The 23,958-nt window shown below is 46.3% G+C and overlaps 1 protein-coding gene across 1 annotated transcript in view; it reads right to left on the bottom strand.

Moving 5' to 3' along the window:
* Window positions 1–2,232: 2,232 nt before the first annotated feature.
* LOC138497459 (desmoglein-2-like) overlaps window positions 2,233–23,958 on the bottom strand; it is a 289,004-nt gene continuing 267,278 nt past the window's right edge. Inside the window, exons 14-15 of the mRNA XM_069620959.1 lie at window positions 21,503–21,910; window positions 2,233–7,674 (exon numbers count right to left, since the gene is read on the bottom strand). Coding sequence (XP_069477060.1) covers window positions 6,586–7,674; window positions 21,503–21,910 — 1,497 coding nt within the window. The 3' untranslated portion in view covers window positions 2,233–6,585. The remainder of the gene's footprint in view (window positions 7,675–21,502; window positions 21,911–23,958) is intronic.

The raw sequence follows: 23,958 nt of genomic DNA, 5'->3' as shown, positions 1-23,958 counted from the left end.
TCTTGTGCTTTTCACATTAAAAAGAGCAGTTTGAATGTGGAATGCTTTTGTGGGATGCAGTGAAAAAAGTTAAACCTATCAAGCATTCTGCAACTTTAAAATTAATGGTCTGTATATTTTCCACTGCTTAAAAAGAGAAGGTGTCAAAGCCAATAGTTTTGGATGCACATTTGTGACATGCATCTTCAATAGGAATGTTCCAGGCATATTGTGAATAGCATTGGACAGAGCTGTTCAAGTTATAGGTAGATTATGCAATTTATGAAAGAGCCAGAACACTTTCTGGGAGATGAGTGGGCCACGGCTTAGGGTCTATATGTTTAATCTGACAAGTCTTCCAAGTCTCTGGCTTTAACAGAAAGTTGAACATGTCTTGAATACGTAACCAATTAGGTTTCCCAGGTCTTCTAGGCAAAAAGGGACACAAAGCTTAGCTTTTCAAGAGGCAACAATGTAATAGAACCTTTGGCTATCTTCTCCAAAGGCTCTGTATAGCAATGTTTCTCCAGTTCTGGCATTCAATACTGGGATTATCTCTGACTCAGAGTTGGCAGAAAACATCAATCCAATATTTGAGTGGATTAAGTTCCATTTTAGTGAGCTCATCACACTCAAGTCATACCATCATCCATATAGTGAGAATGTTTAAAAGAAGCAATTGCAGTATCCAGGAACCTGGTTACATACCCAGAAATATTGTATTCTTGCATGGTTTAATAGGGATCACTAACCAATAACAGTATGAATATAACCTATTTAAAGAACATATCATTTGATCACCAATTAGACTTCTGTCCATACATCACATTTCTTTCTAAGCTGTTACACTGGCCCCTATCAATTTTAATAAGTTGATACAGTTTGTTGAAGCAATTCTTTATTACCAATGGCCTTCTTATATTACAGGGTTGGCTCCAACGGCCCTGTAGTTATAGGTAGGTTGGACTATCCATGCTTTGAAAACTTTGAGATTATTTAACTTTGGTGCTGTTTGGTAAATGTTCATATAAATTCCCCCCAAAAACAAATGTGGATACGTTTTGTGAGGTCATGTTAAAGGGATGCAGGGACTCCCAAATCTTTGATGTAACCTATAGCCCACACTTTCTATAGGCATTGTCGTCTGCTCCAGAAGCATGCTTTCGCAATAGAGCATTGATTTAAATCAGGGCAAACGGGGCACACGTGTGGCTCTGGCGAACAAAGAGCTCACTAACTCACAAGGCTGTGTTCATAGTCTGGACTGTCCATTGTGTTTGCAGACCCACAACGGGGCTGATAATTGTAAGGGGTCAGCAGACTGACAACATGAATAATCGCCAAGCTGATGGGTTTGGGGGACGCTCCTACCACTCCCCAAGCAAGCTTCTTGTAGGGTCCTGCAGATGCAGAGCTTCAATTTAATTTTTAAAAGAATAGTGCAGCACCTTGGGCATTCCTGCAAACGTGGGCAGGGTCAGGTGCTCAAAATAGAACCCAAAATGGCTAAAGAAAAAGGAAGATTTTCATGGGGCTCAGACCTGGTATGAGGATAAGGGGCCAGAGCAAAGGTCTGAATCCCGGGACTAGTAGTAGCCAAACTGCAGGTGCAGAGCTCGGTAGCGACTTCTATTGGGGGACCCGGTCACTATGGCTAGTTGTAGACTGCAAATCCAACATGGCTACTGAGGGCAAAGGTATTCATGTTTATAGTGCTCGAATGATTAATGACGCTAGATTCACACTCAAAACCCCTGTACTATTCACGTGCTCCACTTTATTGCTTCACGGCTATGTTAGCATCACTTCAAACCAAAGAGATTTCATCTTGAGCCATCCTTGATCTTAACATCTTTTTACCAGACTTGCAAACTTTCAACACGAGCCACATATCTGTATGGAGACGAGCCACATTGTCTTCAGAAAGGCATGTTTCTAAACACATGCCTTACCATTGATGTTTTTCAACGCATTGTGCTACACACTTTGCCTGTTAATCTCTGCACATACACCTCCATGTGGCACTCGCCATCCAAACTTCCCTTCAAAACTTTACCCGTTGCCCCTTCTCCACAGGGTAAACTCACCTACTTGCATGAAAATAAACTACCACCCCAATATTGGAGCCTGTTCGTGTTAACCAACAAGCACAATCCATTTAGCTGCCTCACACCCACCTCAAAGGTAATGAAAACGATAATCAAATGAGTGAATGTACCTTTATATATTGGACAAGGAGGAAAAGTACCACAATTTTATGAAAAGGCCACTCCAGTCTTCCTTTATTTGAAGTTCCATAAAAATACAGAAATATACCCCAAAAAAGGACAAATATAAAACCAGTGAAAATTGGTGTAAGGACGAAAAGAAAAATACAACTTGTGATCATTTAAATTTATGTCAGAATTTAAAATTTAAATACAATTCAGTTCAATCTTTGCATGCTGCGTGCGTAGTCTCAAAACTAAGAAAGAAGCATCTTGTTTAGTTTTTGTATGAATGCATTGAATGAAAACATTTAAATATTCACACACTTTACAGTGTAGATTTTCACAAGTTTACAATTTTACTTGAAGTAAACGAACTAGGCAGAAAAAAAATATTAGCATAAATGCTACGAGTTATCGCTTAAAGTCAGAGGCAGCTTTTACAATTGTGTCTGGAGAACGGATATGTGTCAACTATTCATAAAATCACAGATAACTTCAAGAGCACAGTCTTGCTTAAAAGAAAATGCAAAAACTGTATTAATGCAGCAGGATAACCTTTCAAAACATACGTTATTATATACAAAATAAAATCAACATTGCAATTAATTCACTGTCTGAAACAGAGGCAATGATATGTTTAACCCCTCCCCCGCCCCACATGGTACTTTTAGTATTAGAAGGGCACGCACTTTGCTTAACTACAAATATGCTTGGATGTTTGTATTCCCTACCGATATATACAAATAAGAAAAGGGTTTGCACCAACATTATGCAAACATGACCAGAGCAATTGTCTGCAGAAATGGCAACAATTGACGTCCACAGAAATGACATCTATATATATGTCAATGGCATTTTAAGGACATTTATGAAATATAAATAATGTAATTTGGCCGGGAATACGTTAATGAACAAGACAGTTAAAATCGATTTTACAGTCTCTATGGATTTACATGGAAAGAGTAAACAAAAACAATATAGGACATAGTTCATGACAATAACAGTTGCATTTAAAAGACCATATGGATTTAAAATAGTCTGGAAAATAAAACATGTCAACAATCTTACTCCTGGCATACACTACACTCAACCCTAAATGATCTGTACATACACACAACACGGAAATGCAACAGTAAAAAACATGGATAAAGGAATGCATGTTGCACTATCACCACTAAAGCCAATCACGATAGATAGTTAAATGGCAGGGCATATGCTGCGGTTTGGTCACATGAAATTATGTGCTCATCTATCGAAACCAAAGAAGAGCAACACTTTCCTGTGATCAGCACTTCGGCAGAACAGGGACCAATCGTACAGTAGCACACTTTTCCTGTGCTTGCTTGTGCTTTAGCTGACCGCTTTGCACCAACGTCCATTAACTGGATTTTCTTACTCGCACCCCCCTCTACCAACTCCAACTTCTCCTGGTCTTTTGGAATCTTCCCAACCGCATTTAAGGTGTCCACCGTCCACCTGCCTCCCTCTCCACTCTAAAATCTTAAATCAATTACCTAGAAACTCATGGGCCGGGCAACCCTCTCCTGTCTGATTCTGAAGCCTTCACTCCATAAAAACACTGCTTACCCACGCTTCCAACTTTCATGCTCTACTGCCCATTACTGCCCCCATCCTCTGGTCTCATCTTGCTTGATCTCTGTTGCCTTTGACTATACTGATCACATCAGCTTTCAAGCCACTGCCCTTAACCTGGATTGCCTTCTGTCCACCTGGTTGCTCCTTTTCTCTACCAGTGGGGGGTCTTCAAGGATCAGTCCTTGGTTTTCTCCCTTGATGAACCTATAGCCCCAGGGCTCGTCCCTTGGCAAACGGATCTCCCATTTTACTACTCATATTATCTTTATGTTGATGGCATACACGGTTTCCCCCTTTCCTTCCTTTACTCTTTGGCTCTTATCGATGCTTTAATGTCTTATGCTTTTTAACTTCAAAACGGGATAATACTTTGTCCTGCTTCCAGCAACCCATCCTGTTCCACTATACCTTTCTCCACCCACAACCCTCCTCCCCATCTCCACCTGCGCCATTACTTAATCACTCATTACTTACAATCTGGGAGTTCTCTTACAACAATCTGAAGCTACAATATTACTGAAATGTTAACCACCCCAGAAGGCAACATTTTTTCACTTTTCAAATCTGCACCAAGACTCATCTTCACCCTTGTCCTCTGCAAGCTAAATGACTAGTCAAGCCACCTCACGGGGCTCCCTATCCATTTCTTTTCCCCACTTAAGGAACTCCACTTCACCACCCGCTTCCTCTTCAACTTCCCTAGAACCTCAGTGACCTCTGTACACCAACTCCACGTGGCCTGGCTTTCCATGCACAATTGCTTGCTCTGTTCTTGTTTCTAGTAGAAGATGCCTTCCACTCCCTACATGTCAAACACCATCTCTCGTTACTCACTGCCTCTCCTCAACCTTTGTCCCTAAGCCTTCCTGTAATACCACTCACATTTGAGCCATCCTACTTACCACCCACAACCACTTGAGCTCACATCACCCTGACATCTCCATCCACAGTTTATAAGGACTAAAAACTACTACCCCCGAGAAGGTAACTTCTCATTCTAAGGAACAGCTACCATTTTCCTTCCAATTCTCCCCTTTACTCCTCTGGATAAATGCAGATGCTGCACGTGTCAACCTGTAATATATGCAAATCCATATTGTGAATCCTATTTTTTTGTAGGTTGAACCACGTTCTGCCTGTGCTGTCCCATTGCTTCATTAGTGAACCTAGTATATGCATCTGCCATTGATATTATTGCGCTAATTTAACACACCAAACCATGGAAATGACCAGGCATGTGCTCATGTACAGCTTTCACCTAATCTCTCGTAGTTAACCTAGTACATTTAAATACAAATCTGGCCATATATAACAAGTGTTAACAAAAAAGACCCTTGCCATTTGTAGATTGGGGGGAGGAATGCCAGTGCTCGAGAGGTAAGAGGCCCATATACAGACAGATATATCATCAGGAACATTAATATATTTTGCACAAACCACTGAGTTGGAGTTTTTGTGAGGAGTAAATGAACAAAGCTAAGCACGGAACTGTTGGACGCCATTGTCAGGAGGGCGCGCACACACACACTATGCAAGAACTCTTAAAAAGCCAGATCCGTCTTTGGACCTAAACACATAAATTGGGGCGTGGGGAGCAGGGCAGAAACAGGAGGGGCACTTCTACTTAGGGAAGTTTATTGCAAAATGAAATGGTCTCTTGACATACAGGATTGACCACAGAAAGAGTAAACGTGAATCTTTGGGATCAAAAAAAGAATAAGAGTCTAATGAGGTGATAAAAACTGACTACACAAAGGAAATCCCTAAAAATAATTTTAATGTTAGAGCCACACATTATAAAAGGCTGTGTCTCCAGATCAGTGCAGTTGGCTGCGGAACATGTACCCAAGAAAAGTGATGAAGCTCAAAAGGCACTGTATGGGAGTATGTGGACGCGCCATGCTAGCTGTACTTCAGTTAGAGAGCGCGTTTAACTGGGATGCCAGAGATTGTTGTAACAGAGGTTACACTAATCTAAAGTTAGGAACAGGATGGCAGACTATTAGTTCCGTTCATAATAGGGGTGGGACAAGAGCGAGATGCAAGGCTCATCCTAAACGAGGGAAGGGTTGGCGAAGTGAAAATGCAGTGCCACAGTAGAGTTCATGTAGGGGTCATTTGGAAATGCTCATCTATGGATTATTTTAAAACTAACCATCTTAATTCGAGGCACTGAACACCTAAAGAGGGACAGAGTAAAAAAAAAACACAAACACTAATGACGCAGACGATGAAGATTTCACAATGGAGGGCAGACGCCTGTCCAGAAGCGTACACACCGTGTCTGCAGTGCCATTTATTGTTATCAGTCGATGCAGTGCTTGGGCTTGCTAGATTAGTCTCTTTAATGTGTTTAATCCCACAATGGTTTAAAAAAAAAATCAGTAGAATACACATCTGGAAAAGGGGAAGTCTATACTATTTCTCATCTACAGGGCAGAATTATTGCATTCCACCAAAACGTGAAAAATCGTACTTTTTGGGCTAGGTTACTTGTGCACCACTGTCTGTTCTTTGCCAATACTTATTGATTTGAAGCTGACGTGCTATGTGCAATCTCATGTTACCCAGCCATACCATTGAAAATGTGGATGTTTTTGAATCAATACATTTCCCGCAAGCCTTTTGGTGGTAATTTTTGCATGGACACCAGTATTAGGAACCAAAATTGCAGAGTGCGAAAAAAAAACCCTTCACATTACATTTTTTAAAGAGATTGGCGCATGAGAAATATGGCAACTTTTTCGGTGCAGAGCCTTGTGATGGTCTTTGGTCGTGTGGTACCCAATTGATCAGCCATTTATGAGCGTGTGTATTGTACAGTGCTATGCTTAGTGACCCTACTTGAAGACTGACCCAGAGGGCGGTTTGAGGAAGGGGGTTCCTCAAGAGTAAAGCCAGTGTGGCTGAGCAGAGGTTCAGATGCCAGTAGGTGTCCATGCATACCAGAGGTGGAGACCACACTTTTTTCGGTTATTATATTCTGTACATTTGAACCCTCGGAAGGAATTCTCACATTGCCCTGAACACTGGAGACTGGGGTGAACAGACGTTCGGTCACCAACACATTCTGCCCGTCAGAATGCTCAGAAATACTTCTGCCACTCTGCAGCCCCGAGGATGGAGCCAGCAATCGCTCTCTCTCTCTCACTACAACATACTGTGAGTCTGGCATATCATGAAGACCCATTAAACCAGAATCACTGTTGAGATACCTTTCGGTCACCAAAACATTCTGCCCATTTTGTAGGTTATGCATGTCCAGCATGCCATGTACATTCGTTCCAGGGTTAAGCACGTGTTCAGTCATTATGACATTTTGCTGAAGTCTAGGTTCATGGAGGATAGTTACAGGATGCCTGGCTGGGCCAGTAACATAAGATTTTTCAGTCACTAATATACTGCCTTGAGCCAAAGGACCAGATTGTACATTAGACTTAGATGAAAATGATTCTTCAGAAACTATCCGATCAAGAACCTCTGTTTCTGATGCTCTATCAGATTCAGCGTTGTAGTTCATCTCGTGAGAATAGGTGTTTTCATACCCACCAGTATCAGATCCCCGATACTGTACATTATCAAAAAGTGCACTTGATTCAGAAAATGAGACACTCTTGTTTACATCTGGTTTAAGCCTAGACAGATGCTCTTCCTTAACATTACTTTGGCTTTCCTCCATTTTTGCATACATTGGTTGTCCTAGGCAGATTTCTGCCAGGGTCTTAAATTTGAGTCCCAGATCATCCAGAAAATTGTCATCCAAATCACCCTCGATGAAGCTGCAGCAACCAATGGAGCCAGTAGGTGAACCCATACCTTCTTGGGAGTAAACTAAAAGGCAGTCTTTTGCTGGCTGAGAGTCATCTTCTTCAGTGTAAAATACAGATTTCTAAAAAAAAACAAAAAAACAAGGGAGTAAAATATCTAAAAGTTCATATACTGCATTGTTTAGCAACATTAGTTATTAGAATTCCAGTTGAACAGCGTGAAGAGGGTTTTCTTAAGGTGCAACCAGCTCCATGCTAAAGTCTTTGATCATACTCTCAATAGTATGATATGATGTTTTATTTATATCGCGATCATACACAAGCGTTTCAGAGCATGACCGGGGGGAGGGGGGGGGAGAGACGGGACATGGAAGAACAAAAACAACGGTCTTACTAGGCCCAGTGAAAATAAGAACGCGCAAGTGCGGAACAAAGGAGAGAACGGAATAAATAAGTAAAATAAATAGTGCTGGGTTAAGCAGATAGGGTGTATCTGATAAGTGCAGAAGAGAAGTGAGTGGGGGACTGTATGGGTACAGATATAGACCCCAGTGCAAGGGGAGGCCCGGAGGCAGTGCAGGAGGGTGGCAGGGTGAGCAGGTACCTGGGCCTGAAGGACAGAGGGTGGCCAGGTGCACAGTGCCAGGGAGAAAACAGATCAGCAAGGGAGAAGAGGGGCAAAGGAGGAAGCGAAGAGGAAGGTCTTGCGGTGCTTCCGGAACCAGAGATGTTTCTCCTCAAGTTTCAAGGTGGTGGGGAGGCTATTCCAATGGGAGGCCCCAGCCGAAGACAGATCTTCCCCCAGCTCGTTTCTTTGAAAAAACGACTGACTCTGAGGGAGTTAGAAGTAGAGGAGCGAAGGGCTCCAGAGGGGAGGTATTTACGGAGGGATAGTTGAAGCTATTTTGGACCCAGGCCCCAGAAAGCCTTGTGGACAATGCAGAGGGTTTTAAATTTAATCCCTGCATCCACTGGGGGCCAATGGAGGGATTTCAGAGCTGGAGAAATACGATCCCAGGGCTTGAGGCGAAGGACAAGTCTTGCAGTCCTGTTCTGGATTAGTTGTAAAGGGCGGAGAGTGGAGGCAGGTAGATTTAGAGAGAGGCCGTTACAGTAGTCCAACCTAGAGAGAACCAGAGCGTGGGAGACAGTAAGCTTCTGAGGGAAGGAGATGAAAGGCAGAGTACCTCCAAGAAGGTGCAGTAAGAAGTTTGACTTTTTAGAGATGTCAGATGTGTGTGGAGAAGGAAAGTGTGGAGTCAAAGATGGCCCCAAGGTTTTTGGACTCAACAGGTAGGGGTAGTAGGAGGGCCAAGGGAGGCCGGCCAGAGAGGGGAAAGGAAGGTGAAGGTGTACCTATGAGGAGGATCTCGGTCTTGTTGGCATTTAGACAAAGATCGTTGATGGCACACCAATTTTGAATGGCAATTAGGCAATCAGAGATGAGGTAAGGAGAGGTGGTGGCTGAGGGAAGCCTGAAAATGAGCTGGGTGTCATCAGCATAGCATTAGAAATGTGAGCAGAAAATGGAAATGTAGTAGGCGACAGTTGCCAGGTATTGGTTGACAATCCAGGGCGAGAGGTTAGACCCCTGGGGAACACCTCAGGTAGAAAGGTAGATAGAAGATAGGAAGGACCGAAGCTGTATCTGGGAGGGTCGATCAGAGGAAAGAGGTCAGCCAAGCCAGAGACTGATCAATGATACCCAGGTTGTCATGGAGACGGTTGAGCAGAGTGGTATGGTTGACTGTGTCGCAAGCAGAGGAGAGATCAAGTAGGATAAGGACACAAGGATTGTTAGAGTCAAGGTTGGAGAGCAGATCTTCACGGTTGTTCAGGAGAACAGTTTCTGTGCTTCTGGCAGCTCTGAAGCCAGTTTGGTGATCATGGAGAGAACCGACAGAATCAGAATGGGGAATAATCTGAGAGATGGCCAGCTTTTCAAGTTTACCCAAAAAGGGAGTAATGGAAATTGGGTGATAGTTAGCCAGACAAGAAGGATCAGCTGTGGGTTTCTTAAAGAGAGGAGTAAAGTGGCTGAGTAGTTAGGCTTAGACTCCAGAGGGAGTAGACTGTGCAGTACAGTTAGCAAAAGCAAAATCTGTTAAGGGACATGGGTCCAAAACAAGTACAAAAACAGGCTGTTCATTAAACACAGGCAAGAAGCATAATGAACACACTTCTGGTAAGTAACATCACTAGAACACAAAACCAGATGTGTTACCTACTACTTTAGAATGGAACAGTTAATAATAGACACATACACTATAAATAGCTAAAGTGTGCTTTGGAGGCCACGGCACAAAATGGCCAAGTGAAATTGTACAGGCCATCACTTGGCTAGTATTGCTTAACACATTAACAATGCTTAGAAGCCCATTCCTACTTTTCACAGAGTTCTACCTGTTGCAGGCAGGTGATTTCATTAAGCAAGCTTCTTTAGAAATTCACTGTAAAAAGGTCCCAGTTTGCCCTCCAGCTAAAGAGGGGATAGACTACCAATTCCCAGGCCCTAAATGACGTAGGAGGGGACTCATGACCCAGACTCCACCTTTGACCCAGTTAATGTAGCTTATTTTTCCTTAAGGGCTTTACAACTATTTATTTGATGTATTGAACATTTGTATGGCGCCTATACACAAGTGTTTCAAGGCGCCACAAGACAAAAAAGGGGGTGGGGACAGGGGGGAAACAACAGTAAATGGCCTTACTAGGCCTTGTGACATTCAGACCATGCAAGTGCAGTGACAATACGTGCAGGGGGAGGGGGCATGACAGGGCAGGAGTCTTGGGTAGGGGAGAGGTGCAGGAGGGATGGTGGCCCCAGGACAGGGCAAGTGCCGAGGGGAGCCCAAGAGGGCAAGTGCCAGGGGAAAATAGAGGATAGGGGCCAACTAGTGTGAGGATAGGGGGACCAGATTTAGGCTAGTCAGGGCTGGGTGCCCGAGGGAAAGTGCTGGATAAGGGGTGCTGGGGAAGACTGGACTAGGAGGGCCTGGCCCCTGTACGGCACATAGGGGACCAGTCGCATTGGCAGGAGGATGTTGGCAAGGGGGAAAGGGGAGGAGAAAAGGAAGGTCTGGAGAAGTTTCCGGAACTTAGAGATGCAGCTCAAGTCTGGGGGGGGGCAGGAAGGCCGTTCCAGAGGGAGGCTACTGACGAAGAAAGATCTACCCCGCACTCTCAAACGCCTTGTCTGCAGAGAGTTGGAGCTAGAGGACCAAAAGACTCGACCAGGGAGGTATTTAGGGAAATTTGGATGTAGCAGGGTCCCAGGCATCAGAAAGCCTTGTGGATGATGCAGGGGGTCTTGAATTTGATCCTTGCAGCCACTGGGAGCCAGTGGCGAGATTGCAGGGCTGGTGAGATGCAGTCCCTGGGCTTGAGGCCAAGGATAAGTCTTGCAGCCCTATTCTGGATTAGTTGAAGAGGGCGTAGGGAGGAAGAGGCTGTTGCAGTAGTGAAGCCTAGAGAGAACCAGAGCTCTGAGGAAAGGGAAAATGCCCCCGAGAAGGTGGAGCTGAAAGTAGGACATCTCGGTCTGTGATGTGAGGGCAGAATGAGAGACAGGAGTCGAAGATGACCTCACTGTTTCTTGCTTCACAAGAGGGTGAGGGGAGGGGGCCCAATGCGGGAGGCCAGAGAGTGGGCGGCAAGCAGGGAGCAGGCGTCCCAATGACAAAGATCTCAGTCTCACTGGCATTAAGTCAGAGAACATTAGCTGAGCACCATGCCTGGATAGCAGTCAGGTATGAGAGAGGTAGAGGAGCGAAGCTTAAAGGAGAGCTGTGTCATCAGCGTCATCAGCAGAACACTGGAAGTGAGAAGAGAAGTTTGAGATCAACTGGGCCAGAGGGGCAAGGTAGATATTGAAGAGCCATGGCAATATGATATAGCCCTGAGGGACACGGCAGGTTCACAGGGAGGTGTTGGAGAGGAAAGGGCCCAATTGCACTTGGGAAGGTTGGTTTGAAAGGAAGAAGGTCAGCCAAAGGTATCACAGAGACTATTTATGAGGATGGCATGATTGGCCGTGTAGAGGGCAGAGGAAAGATCGAGAAGCATCAGAATGGAGGGAGAGTTGGAATCAAGATTAGAGAGCAGGCCTTCACGGGTGTTCAAGGGAGGAGTTTCTGTGCCTCTGGATGCTCGGAATCCAGACTGGTGGCCGTGGAGAAAGTCAGCAGACTCGGTGTGGTGGGTCAGTTGGGGGGATAACTAGCTTCTCCAGGGGTTTACACAGGAAAAGGGTCATGGAGATGGGCAGGAAGGGTCTGCAGGCTGCTTTTCTAGGAGAGGGTGCATAAGGAACAAGTTACTTACCTGTAACTATTGTTCTCCCGCATGGGGTCTGGCATGGATTCACATACTCATGAATATTCCCTGTCGGCAGGCTGGGAATCCTCGGTAGGTGAAAGAACCGTTTCACTTTTGTTTATAAACTGTCTTTCTCCTAAAACCAATCACTGAGCTCTGCGTCATACTGCCACCAGCCAATGACTGCCCTGTCCCTAAGCCCCTGCTCTGGCAGCCATCTTCACATTTGGTAGCACATAAAGTACCAGTAGGACCAAGCAAAGAGCTGCAGAGGGGCAGGCGGGAGGATTCACATGTGAATCCATGCCAGACCCATGCTGGAGCAAAACAGATCCGGGTAAGTAACTTGTTCCTTCTCCAGCATGGGATCTGGCATGGATTCACATGCTCATGAAGAATGCATAGCAGTACATACATGCACAACCACGGGAGGTGGCAAGGCTCAACAGAAGAAATTACTTTTACCTCCTCACCAGGCTCACCTTCAACCGAACAGGGTGCGTAGCACTGCTTGGCCAACTCTGGACTCATCTCTGGAATCCCTGTCGATGCAGTAGAATTTCGTGAAGGTGTGCGTCAACCTCCTCATAGGAGCCCCGAAGATGTCGAGCAGGGGCACACCAGACAGGAATGCAGTCGTAGCAGCGGTCGCTCTGGTAGAATGGGCTCTCGGATGGCCAGGTAATGGTTGGTTTGCCAACCGGTGATAGTGAGTGATGCAGCCGGAGAGCCACCTGGAGATGGAAGCCTTGGACAAATCCTTCCCATGATTCACAGAACCAAAGTTCATAAAAAGCTGGGAAGTCTTCCAGAAACTCTGTGTGGGCCACATAAAACTTCAGCGCTCGAGGAACATCCAGCGAGTGCAAAATCCTTTCAGCTGGCGACGAAGGCATCGGAAAAAAACACAGGTAACACCAAGGGCTTGTTGAGATGAAATTCCGATGGAACCTTGGGCATGGAGGAGGGGTGCATCTGCAGCACACCCTTGTCTCGTGGAAAGTCAATTAAGGCTGTTTGCAGAACAGCACCTGAATCTCACCCACTCTCCTGTCAGAGGTGATGGCCACGAGGAAAGCGGTCTTCCAGGACAAAAACTTAAGCGGAGCCTGGTGCATCGGCTCCAATGGGGGCCCCCATGAGCCTGGTCAGCACCACGTTGAGTTTCCACACTGGGGCCGGAGCCATCACTGGCGGGAATGAACAGTACAGTCCTTTGACGAATTCCTGCACTAGACAGTGAGACCAAAGAGAAGAGCATTCCAGAGATCTGGTGCACCTTGATGGAGGCATGCGCCAGTCCCGACTTTGCCAACGACGACAAGTATGGAAGGACTTGGGGGGCCTTGACCCTTAGAGGGTAAATCTTCTGCGACCGGCAACAGGTCGCAAAACGCTTCCATTTGTGTGCGTTGGCAAGGACTTCCCTGTAGTATGCAGGCAGCTCGTACCCACCAAACTAATGCTGCAGGATCCAGGCCTTCAGGTTCAGAAACCTTGGGTCGTGGTGCAGGATTGCGCCTCCTTCCCTGGCAAGCAGATCTGAGACCATTGGTAGCTTGACTTGAGGGGAAGCTGACATGCTGAGAAGGTCCGGGTACCAGATTTGCCTCAGCAACGCCGACGCACCATGGTTCATCCTGCACCGGCACCGTCTGAGTTGACTGATGACTCGTAGTAGCAGCGGCGGCAACGGACGGAACGCGCACAGAAACAGGCCTTGCCAGGGGAAGTAGAATGCGTCCCCCATGCTCCCCTGCTGGGGGAACCTGCTGGTGAGCCTCCGGCACATGGTGTTCATCGCTGTCGCAAACAGGTCTATCTGGGGATTGCTTGAGGAAGAGATTGTCCACTTGATCCTGCCGAAGCGCCCACTCATGGCAAGCACGCAGCTGCCTGCTGTGGGAGTCAGCGACAGTGTTTTTTACTCCTGCCAGGTGAAATGGAATGAGGAACATCCCCTGAGCGACGGCCCAGTGCAACAACACCTGCACCTCTCTGGGGAGCGCCAGGGACCTAGTGCCCCCCTGCTTCCGGATGTAAAACATCATGGTGGTATTGTCTGTGAAGATCCTCACCACTTTGCCCTTGAGGAATGGAAGGAATGACCCAAGGACCCAAAACACTGCCCGTAGTTCCAGGACATTGATGAGTAGCGCCTTCTCCTCCTGCAGCCACAGTCCTCTGGCATGGAGACATCCGGTGTGCGCTCCCCATCCCACCAAGGAGTGGTCCATCTTGACAGCCGCGGTCACATCCGCAACCTGCAGAGCCAGACCAGGTAGATGCATGACAACATCATGCCGAGAAGAGACTTGATGTTCCTGACTGTGGCGATCTTCAGTGGTAACAGCCGTTGCACCTTGTAAAAAATGGCTGCTATCCTCTCCTCCGATCGAACCGCCAGACAGGACACTGTGTAGAGCCTGGACTCCAGGAACAGCGCATTCTGGGATAGAATTAAGCAGGACTTTGCATAATTCACAGAGAACCCCAGATCCGTCAACAGCGGACGGTCCTCTCTGTGTGATCGACAGCGATATCTGTTACGCTAAACCTGGTATCCACGGGGACGCCAGCCCTGGTTGGATGATTTGTACTCTCAAACCCTCTCCCGGTCCCTTGGTAAGGCCTCTGGTTAAAGATGGGTCTGCAATATAGGAGAGCTGGATTCAATACCAGATCGCCTTTGTGTTCCCACCTCCCTTGGCCTCATCTCCTTCCTCCCCCTTGGGCCTACACCTCACCTTCATATTGTAAAAGGTGGATTACCCGTCCTGCTCCTCGTGGCAGGGGCGCGTAGATGTGGGGGGGTGAGCAGCGACCAAGTTACTTCAGTGGTGCAAGCCCCCACTGTGGAATCCAGGCCTTCTGCGACTCTGTAGGTTTGCTGCTCTACAGTCTTTATATGCAGTTCTTATGTTCCTCTTAGTTCGAATAATGTCTTGCTTCTTTCCTTTTAGGTATGGAAAGGTATTTTGGTGTGGTTATGCAGTCTGAAGATGAGCATGGGCCGGTAGGCGAAAGCACGGTGTGCGCAATGCTGTCCGGTGAGTAATGCGCGGCACTGTTTCGCCTTTTATATTGCTAACCTGTGTCTTTTCTCTCCTTGCAGGTTGCGATGTTCCTCGCCGAGTGCCGTAATGTTCCAGCAATGATACTGACCAGGAGATGACTACCCAGGTAAGAATTTTGTGGCTTTCTTCATTCGGGAAGAAACCTGAGTAAACGCTTACTAATGCCGTCTTTCTTTCTCCTCTTTCCAGGTTATGGTATTCCAGGATGCATGCAGTGGCGGATGATGGAGTTCGTACCTTCAGGTGAGTGGAACTGAAGTCAGCGATGGATTGAAGACAGGATACTGTTCCAGGTAAGTTTCGTAGTGTTCTTTCTCTCTCTGCAGGTCCTTGGTTTCAAGTAAACGGGCATCAAAGAACTGGGCACGGTGAGCGTTACGCTGCCCACAGCAGAATAACGCAAAGCATGCGTTAGGGAGTGTTCTCATTTATGGCTAATTTCCCTCACCTAGTGTGTCCCCCAGCAGATTTGCTGGACTTCTGGAATTTATTTTTTTCCACTTGGTAAGAGAGCTTTTCCCCCACTCTTACCTGGGTTTTGCTATGTGTTTCTACCTGTTTTTGTGATTGTGGACTCTGAAGTACACCACTTCAGTAGCCCCCTTATTTTTGTGTGTCACACAGCACCTTCAGTGCCGTGGCATAGGGTTGTCTTTGAGACTTCCCTCGACTCCATTTCTGAGGCGACTACTGTCCCCCAGAAAAGGGGTAAAGTTACCATTAACTTTACTTAGTCAATCTACCACAGATCCAGTACCCCCCCCCCATCTTCCATGGAGTACTGGAAATGGTTAACTCGTATCACTTTTTATCTGTACCTCCTAGAGCATTGTTTCGCTCTGAACATTTAGACTTGGCTGGTGGCAGTGGTATCTACCCTAACTTTTCTACCGCGATTAGATAAACGTGGTACTGTTCCTAGCTATTATATTAGCCTCGAACATAAACCCGCTTGACCAAATCGTCTTTCTCTTGGCTCCGGTTGGGTTTATTCGCCATTTCTTTTTGTTAAAGTCCTTCTTGTGTTTTACTTTTCGCTGCAAACTAGGTTCGCCTTCTTTGTTCACTGTCTTTTGGCGGGCTTCTGCCCAGAAGCCCTCCTCAAGGCGCCTGGGTGTCTAGGTGGGCTGAATGTGAGGAAGGGGTGTAGTCACCCCCTGCACAGGGTATCCTAGGAAACCCAAGTCGCACTTTGTCATGATTGGCCAGGGTAGTTGTCTGGGCTGGACAACACCCCTGCTGGGTGATTGACAGTTAAGCTGCGTGAATGGGGGTTTTTCGCATAAAAAGCAGGTCTCTTGGGCTAGAAGTCAGAGTCACCACTGGAACTACAAGGAACAGAAGAGAAGCGGAGAGAACGATGGCTGCTGCAACTACCCCGTCCCGGTGAAGCCCTGTTGCAGTCCCGAGCTATCTGCCCTTCAACGACTCAGAAGATCCAGTCCGTAGTCTTCTTCCCTTGAGCTTGGTGGGGATAACCAGCTCATCTACAGCCAGAGGATCCTCTTCCGTGGTCTAAATCGCTGCACACTGCTGTAGTGGTCTGGATAGCCACCTGAAGAGCCTCTCCTGTTTTTATGGAGCACACCTTTTATTCCTTTTCGCTGCTGCCGGCTTCATCCCTGTGGGGTGCCGACCCCCTTCAGACATCCTCCTTCACAACGAAGCTCCAGGAATCGTGAATCATTTGAACAAGGTACTGTGTTCTGTTGAGGAAACTGGGTGAATCCCTTTCTTCTTCATTTCCAAGGCTTGCCTTGTCTTCCCTCCTTCTTATAACTTTTGCTTCCGAACATTGACAATATCGAAGTACTTTTGGCTACGTTGAATCGTGAACTGTCGGACCGTGTGATCTTCAGCAACTGGCCCCGGTGTCTTTCGACCCTGGCTCCGGCCCTTTGACTTTTGAACTTCCGTCCCCGAGTGTTGCTTGATTCTGCCTGCCCAACCAAAATATTGCCTGTGATTTTTGCCTCCAACTCCCTCTGGGTATCTCAGGTGCTAAGTGTGTTTTTGCCCCGGTAGCATTTCATGTCACGGATACGTGTTTGTTTAGTAGACCGAACTGTCAAAAAGCAATCGTATTCGCGGTAACGTGTTTTTGTGACCAACACCGGTTCATTCCAACACAGGGTACTTACGTTTAGACTTACTGTACAAAGTGAATGGGTTACTTGTAGTATATTTAACATGTGGTTTTTATTGAAGTTTTATAGAAGTGTTGTGTTTATAACGAATGGTTCAAAAATAAATGTACTTATATTTTTCTACCTGAAACCTTGAGTCAGTGCTTGTTTGAGTCACAGTAATTGTGGACCCTTTGTGTAATCTCTGCTACTGTTCATATACTCTTGAGATACGCCTGGCTGCTCTGCCACTGCTACCACTCTGACATAGTAGTACAGGTTTGTACCAAAGGTAAAACTTGTATCACCACCTGTAGTCTTAATTGTATGTAGTGGCCCCTAAGGGCACTGCACAAGATTCTGCCTAACAGCATGTTCTGCTGTTTGGGTGTGGTTTAAATAGACTAAGGTAAAGTAGTCCAGGTAAAATAGCCCCAGGCCTGCCACACCCAATGTAGTCCAGGTAAAGTAGTCCCAGGCCTGACACACCCAAAAGACTAGACCGCATAGCTCAGTTCCTTGTAACTGAGCAATGTGTGTGCTTCCATGTTGGATCAACCCCACCTCTCCCCCAAGTTAAATAGTCCCAAGTAAACAGTCCCATTCTAATGTTGGTCTTCATGATGGTTATGAGCCTGGCGCCAAAGGCGCCAGGACCGACTCCAAGAGTGTCTTGGATGAGGTTTTAAGGCCTTTGACCTGGCCCTAACTGGAAGGCTGACTTGCCAGCGAGGGCCAGGGGCAAGAGTCATGACATGTCCTTTGAATTGGCCCAGATGAGCCAGTCATTAAGGTAAAGTTACACATGAATTCCTTGTAGCAGTAGATGGGCTGCCACTGGCGCCAGGCTTTTTGTCAAGCCTTGAACTGGTAGTGCTTCCCTAGTAAGACAAAATGCAGGAACTTGTAATGCTTTACGTGAATCAGATGTGGAAGTATGCATCCTCTAGATCCAACGACGACAGAAAATATCCCTCCTCCAGTTGGCCAAGGACGTTCCACTGTCGAAACTCAGAGGACCTCCCTGGCTTTCCTCCTGAGGGACGAAAGGACGGACAGTACTGCTGCAGCGTGCCCAGGGCACGGGCTGTCTATGTCCGCCTTGATGGCTTGAAGAGACTGGTCGACTGCTTTGCCGAACAGGCTGTCTCCTTCAAATGGCATGTCCAGGACCCTCGTCTGAACCTCTTGTATGAAGTTGGTGGCCTTCAGCCACGACAACGAAGGCAAACTCTGTTCCCCATCTGCCGGAACCCCATGTCCGCAATGTACAGGGCCACAGTGATGTCGTGGTCCAACGCCACAGGATATCCATTGCCTCTACCTGCTTGTCCTCTGGGAGGAAATCCAGGATCGGGGCCATCTTGTACCAAAGTTCCTTGTATTACCTGGCCAGGATCTCTAGGGCGTTGGCCGTCTTGACGGTAGTCGCTGCTGAGTAAATAACTTTCCAGCCCACAGCGTTCAACTTCTTCCCCACTCTGTCTGGGGGAACAGATGCAAATGAGGAAGACGGTTGGACGACTTCTTCCTTGTCGCCACCAAAACCACCGAATCCGTCAATGGCTGTGACCACAGACAGTTGGGTGCCAACTCAGGCACCAGATACTTATTCTCAAGCCAATCTCCCTTAGCTGGTGCCGAGGAGGGGTTCTTCAGGAGAGACGGCCCCTCATCCCATACGTCATCCAAGAATGGCATCGACAGAATGTTCCTCTTCTTCTCCTCCTTTGGCGTTGGTACAGGAAACTCCTTTTTCTTCTCCTCCGGGGTGAGCTGAAAAAGTCCTGACACACGGGCAATCATCGAATGGAAATATCCCACTTTGTCTGGCGGAGACGCCCTTGGTGGCAGAGAGGGTCCACTGTCATCTGTGTCCGTCGTCACAGTGTCCGTCCCACTGGGGGGTAAAGCCATCGATGGCTGGAGCGGAGGCGTAGGGTGCCTTTTCCTCTTCTTCGGTGGAGGTGGTCCCGGTGACAACAGGGTCTCTGCCGGTGGAGTTGCTGGCAGTGCTGTTAGCATCCTCTTCTGAATCTCCTACATGAGAATGTGGAGAGTCGACAATGTCCTGCGACAGATCTCTGGGGGGTACTTGGGGGACAGGAACACTGGGCCCAGTGCCTGTGTCGTCACCCCCAGCCCCGTCATTGTCACCTCCGGCGGGCGGCGACTCAATGTTCTTTCTCCTCGTCATCGTCACCCATCTCCCCGGGATGGTGTGGACAGAAGTAATATCTTCCTCATCGGACGATGAAACGTCTGTGCCCTGTAGCTCTTCCATTCCCCACCCCCCTTTCTTCAGGTCCTGAGGGTTCGGTCTTGGTACAGCATCCTCTTTTCTGGAGTCTTCCCTGCTGGCCTGGCCAAAGCTTCCCATCTGGGAGGAAGGGCCACTCTAGCCACCACCAGGGCATTGAGCCGAGCGGGCGGCCGCCAGCATCTTGATCAAAGAGGACGTCTTGGTCTGGGCCACCTGCGCCTTCGCCGACAGGACGGATCCCTTGTCCCGCTTGGCCTTTTCTGGCTTCTCCTGTTGCTTTCATGGGGAAGCCAACTTTCTTCTCAACGAAGAACTGGACTTGAGCGATGGCTGGAGACCAAGCTGCATGGAGATGATGCGCGCGCCCTTACCATCGTGGGGAACCGCTTGCGTGGCGACCCCGACAGAAGCAGACTCACAGTGCTTGGCCTTGTCTTGGGCCCCAGAAAGGAGGAGCGCCCTCAAAGGATTTAGAAGCCACCTTAGGTTGGCCGGATCCAGACGAGGCCTGACCCTGCAGTCAAACCAAGGTAGAGACCTTGGCCTTGAGCCACGTCCTTCATCGTGCACTTGGAGAAGCCACAGCAAATCTCACAATCTTCCTCCTTGTGTATCGGGTGTACGGGCACTGGGAATATTTGTCGTCCGTGAAGACATTCCGTAATGCGCAGCTGGCGCAGAGCTTAAAGAGGGAAGCCCCATCCTCTTTCTCCTCCGACACGTCTGGCGCGTTGTAGGCCTGATGGTCTTCTAGAAGCCTCCAAGAAGAACACTTGCTGATTTAAGCCCTTGAGGGGCATTGAAAAAGCTGAAAAACGGGCTCGATTGAACAAAACAGATTATTCCTACCGAAAAAGCACGGAAAAACACAGAATGCTCAACACGCAAAACACAAGGACTCCCAATACATGAACGTGCAGTACAAATTTAAAGTTGGCTGTCCGATGAGGTGCCTAGGCAGAGGGCAGCCATTGGCTGGGGGCAGTATGACCCAGAGCTCAGTGATTGGTTTTTAAGAGAAAGACAGTTCATAAACTAAAGTAAAAATGTTTTTTCTTTTACAGAGGAACCTTACGACGGGGGAATATTCATGAGCATGGGAATCCATGCCAGACCCCATGCTGGAGAACGGAGTGCTCGAGTGGTTGTGGGAAAGAGCCAGTGACAAAGGAATGGTTACAGAAGTCAGCTAAGGCAGGAGCGAGAGAGGAAATCTTGTCCTTGATAGTTCTGGAAGAGTAGGGGGATGACAGTATGGCCATGTATTATATAGGAATAAAATATCACCTACTGCACGTAAAAAGGAAATTAAGGGACCTTGGAGTTCCGTGACTTTATAAAAGAATTCAGCCATGTTCCTCTATTGGTCACATAACTCTTTGATGAATTGCAATATCCTTATAACGAACAGTAGAGGGTACTTTATCCCATTTATATTATTTCACCCATCCATGGATTGAAAGCGATGACTGCTATATTATACAGGGCTCAAAAATAAAATTGGATAAGCAGCAGCTAAAATCGGCTCCTGAGCATTCAGCATTAACCAGTGACCAGGAGCTAACACTTGGGAACGAGGAGCCAGTACACTGTTATGCATATCTAATTTTTATGTAAAAAGGAAACATAGAATGTTGCACATTATTTATGACCCCGAATGCTTTAAATATTGTATAGATGTGTACTAATGTTTGTTTATCAATTGTCCCAAACAGAGTAAAATTCACATAGGTGGGTTTAACATCAGTTGGCCCAGGGAGTCAGTTGTGGTGTCAAGCTAACCAAGCTATTCTAGGCTACAGGCACATGCTAAATAGCTCCCAGCTCCCTTCAATTTCGAACCCTGAATTATCGCATCTACCTCACTCCCCTCCTGGTTGCTTGGCCTTGACTCATTGGCCACTGATACCAAAAGGTGTGCAAGGGTAAGCTAATGAGCCTTATCTTGACTAAATTGGGAAATCATGTTGATCCTAAATCTAAGGCAAGGGGAGATCTATTGTCACTAAATGTTATGAAGACAGGCAATCTATACAATGGGTAGATAACTATTCTTGAAGAAAAGCTAGGCATTCGAAGAGGTCAGACACTGAAGAAAAAAAAGCAGAAATACAAAAAATCTTTAGTCATACAATGTAAATTAATGGCAAAAGAGAATTATACTTACATCAGTGAAGTAACCTTTTATGAAATCCTCTTGCAAAGCTCCACCTGCAACAAAGTTCCCACTGGTCTCCATCCTTCCACCTCCAAAACTTCCTGCTCCATAGCTTCCGTCTCCTCCTGCTACTTTAATGCCGCCTCCTCCCGCAGACACACCGCCACCTCCAACTACACCAGCACCTGCACCAGCACCTGCAGCCATCCCGATACCAGCTCCTGCTTGGAGGATGTTTCCAGAAGAACTTCCAACAAAATGACCCGATTCCCATCTTCCACCTTCCATACCTTGACCATACATTCCTTTGGTGGAACCATGAAAGCCGTTTGATATCAATGCACCATCACTCCATGTTTTGACGCCCCCTCCAACATAATTGCCATCATCCAAAATATCAACATGTGGAGGAACAGCCTAGAACAAAAATGGTTAATTATTAAAGATGTTGAAAACTACCAAATTATTTAAAAGTACATTTTGTATTAAAGAGGGTTAGATATTCCATACACCACAAGATGCCTCAAACACAAGGGTAACAAATACACAAGGTAGATTCAATAGCACCAAGAAATTCCCCTCAGTATCATTTCCTGCTTGTTTTCTACTTATCTCAAGTCTTCACTTGGAGGCCGTTTCATTTATTTATTCGCATTTTTGTACCATGACACATGCCCGTAGGCCTCAGGGCGCACATGAACGAGAGAATGAACCGGAGTGAGCATGACAAGGGTCGAGTGAGCTATGCATTCATAATTTTAACATTTATGGGCCCATGTTACTTTCTATTCACCATTATTTCTAGTTTTGAGACTAGGTATAGTTTTAACATGCTGTACTTGAAGGCTTCGACTTCTTCGATCCCCGTTTGCAATAATTTTGTTAAGTGCTGATTAGCTAAGCAAGACATGGTTTCTATGAAACGTTCGATGTTTCAGAGACTTATATAATACAAGCAGCATGAGCCATTGTTGCTTACCAGATGGTGTAGGTGACAGAACAGCTGTGGGGCATTGCAATCCACTTAAAAGTGGATTGCAATGGATTACAAGGTGATTGTAAATGGCCCCAACCTGTTTTCTGTTACCTTAAATATAATGCTTCAAATTTGTAAACCATTGTAACCAACACCAAATGGCTTTCAGGATTGTCTAACAATGTAAACATTTTGCACTATTTTCAGCGAACTAGTATTCATGGTGCAATAGATTTGATCTGTATGTGGATTGGCGGTTGGCTAAACTTTGTCAGAAGAGGCAGTTGCCCAATTTGAATAAATGGTTAGCTCAAAAACTCCTAGTATCCATGTGATTTTAGGCAGTTAATATACACTAGTTTTATTTTATTAATAGAAAATATTCTGCTTGACTCATGTTTATAGAATATCAACAACCACTTTAAATAAATAGGAGAGCAGAAAAAGTGAAAACAAATTCTTGATAAATCCCTCCGACCTAGTAGTATTAGCATCTTGTGGATAGCTTTGTTTGACAGGACATTTTGATGCCCAATAGAAGTAAAGTAATAAACAAAAATGGCAAACAGACCTCAAAACCATAAACCATCCGGCCCAAAATCTTTTGGTACAGAACTGAAATTAAACACGCATAAACCAATGATTGGCGTAAAAAGCCCATTTATTGGACATTGAACTACATGAATATTGCAAAGTAAATTCAGACCACAGTTTTGAAGTTTGTCATTTTTGGATATCAACGTGAGAACATGACAGACCTTAAGTGAATGCACCAAATTAGTCCGCTTCCATATAGGGCAAACATTACTCACTGTAGTCATTTCTGTACTTCTGATTCCCAAAGTGACCTTTCCTTCAAAAGGATGGGATACGATAAGACAATGCGACAGGGACAGAGATTGCTGCTCAGAAGCAATTACTGAAAAAACACTGCTGAGGCACATGCTCTGCCATTCACACAGCCACGAGTCCTCCCTTGTGCAGGCTCCCTACCTCAAAAACGTGTAAGGGAATGGCACTTTGAGGGGACAGAGGGAGGCCTGCATGGAGGGAATGAGGCAATAGATTAGGAGTACAGAAGTCACTATGGCGATTAACCCATTTCCTGTTCCGTCCAAGTTCCTGCCCTCATACTCAAGGAATGGAAGAACTACAGAAAATGTTTACGAATCAGAACATTTTGAGCATGGTTTTATCTAAAAAGATTTGAAAGAACCACCAGTACAAACTGAGCACCAGTCCTGGAGCTTGTGGTTATGGAGTACTTTTTACAAAGTGCATAAATGAAGTGTAGCCTACTTTGCAGTCTCACAAAATCAGAGGAGCATGTATGTGAAAAGCCACCGAACCAGCCTTTGCCCAAGCAGACGTGGAAGCATCCCTTTATGGGGAAGGAGCTTCCTTATTTGAACATCCCAGTAGACAAGAGATGAAACGGTGTAAAGTGTGATTCATCCAGCTACACAGAGGGCATACCATCAATACTGAA

This window comes from Ambystoma mexicanum, chromosome 5q (assembly GCF_040938575.1).
Source record: "Ambystoma mexicanum isolate Mex_15411 chromosome 5q, UKY_AmexF1_1, whole genome shotgun sequence".
Lineage (NCBI taxonomy): Eukaryota > Metazoa > Chordata > Amphibia > Caudata > Ambystomatidae > Ambystoma > Ambystoma mexicanum.
This window is presented reverse-complemented; position numbering and strand designations above follow the sequence as displayed.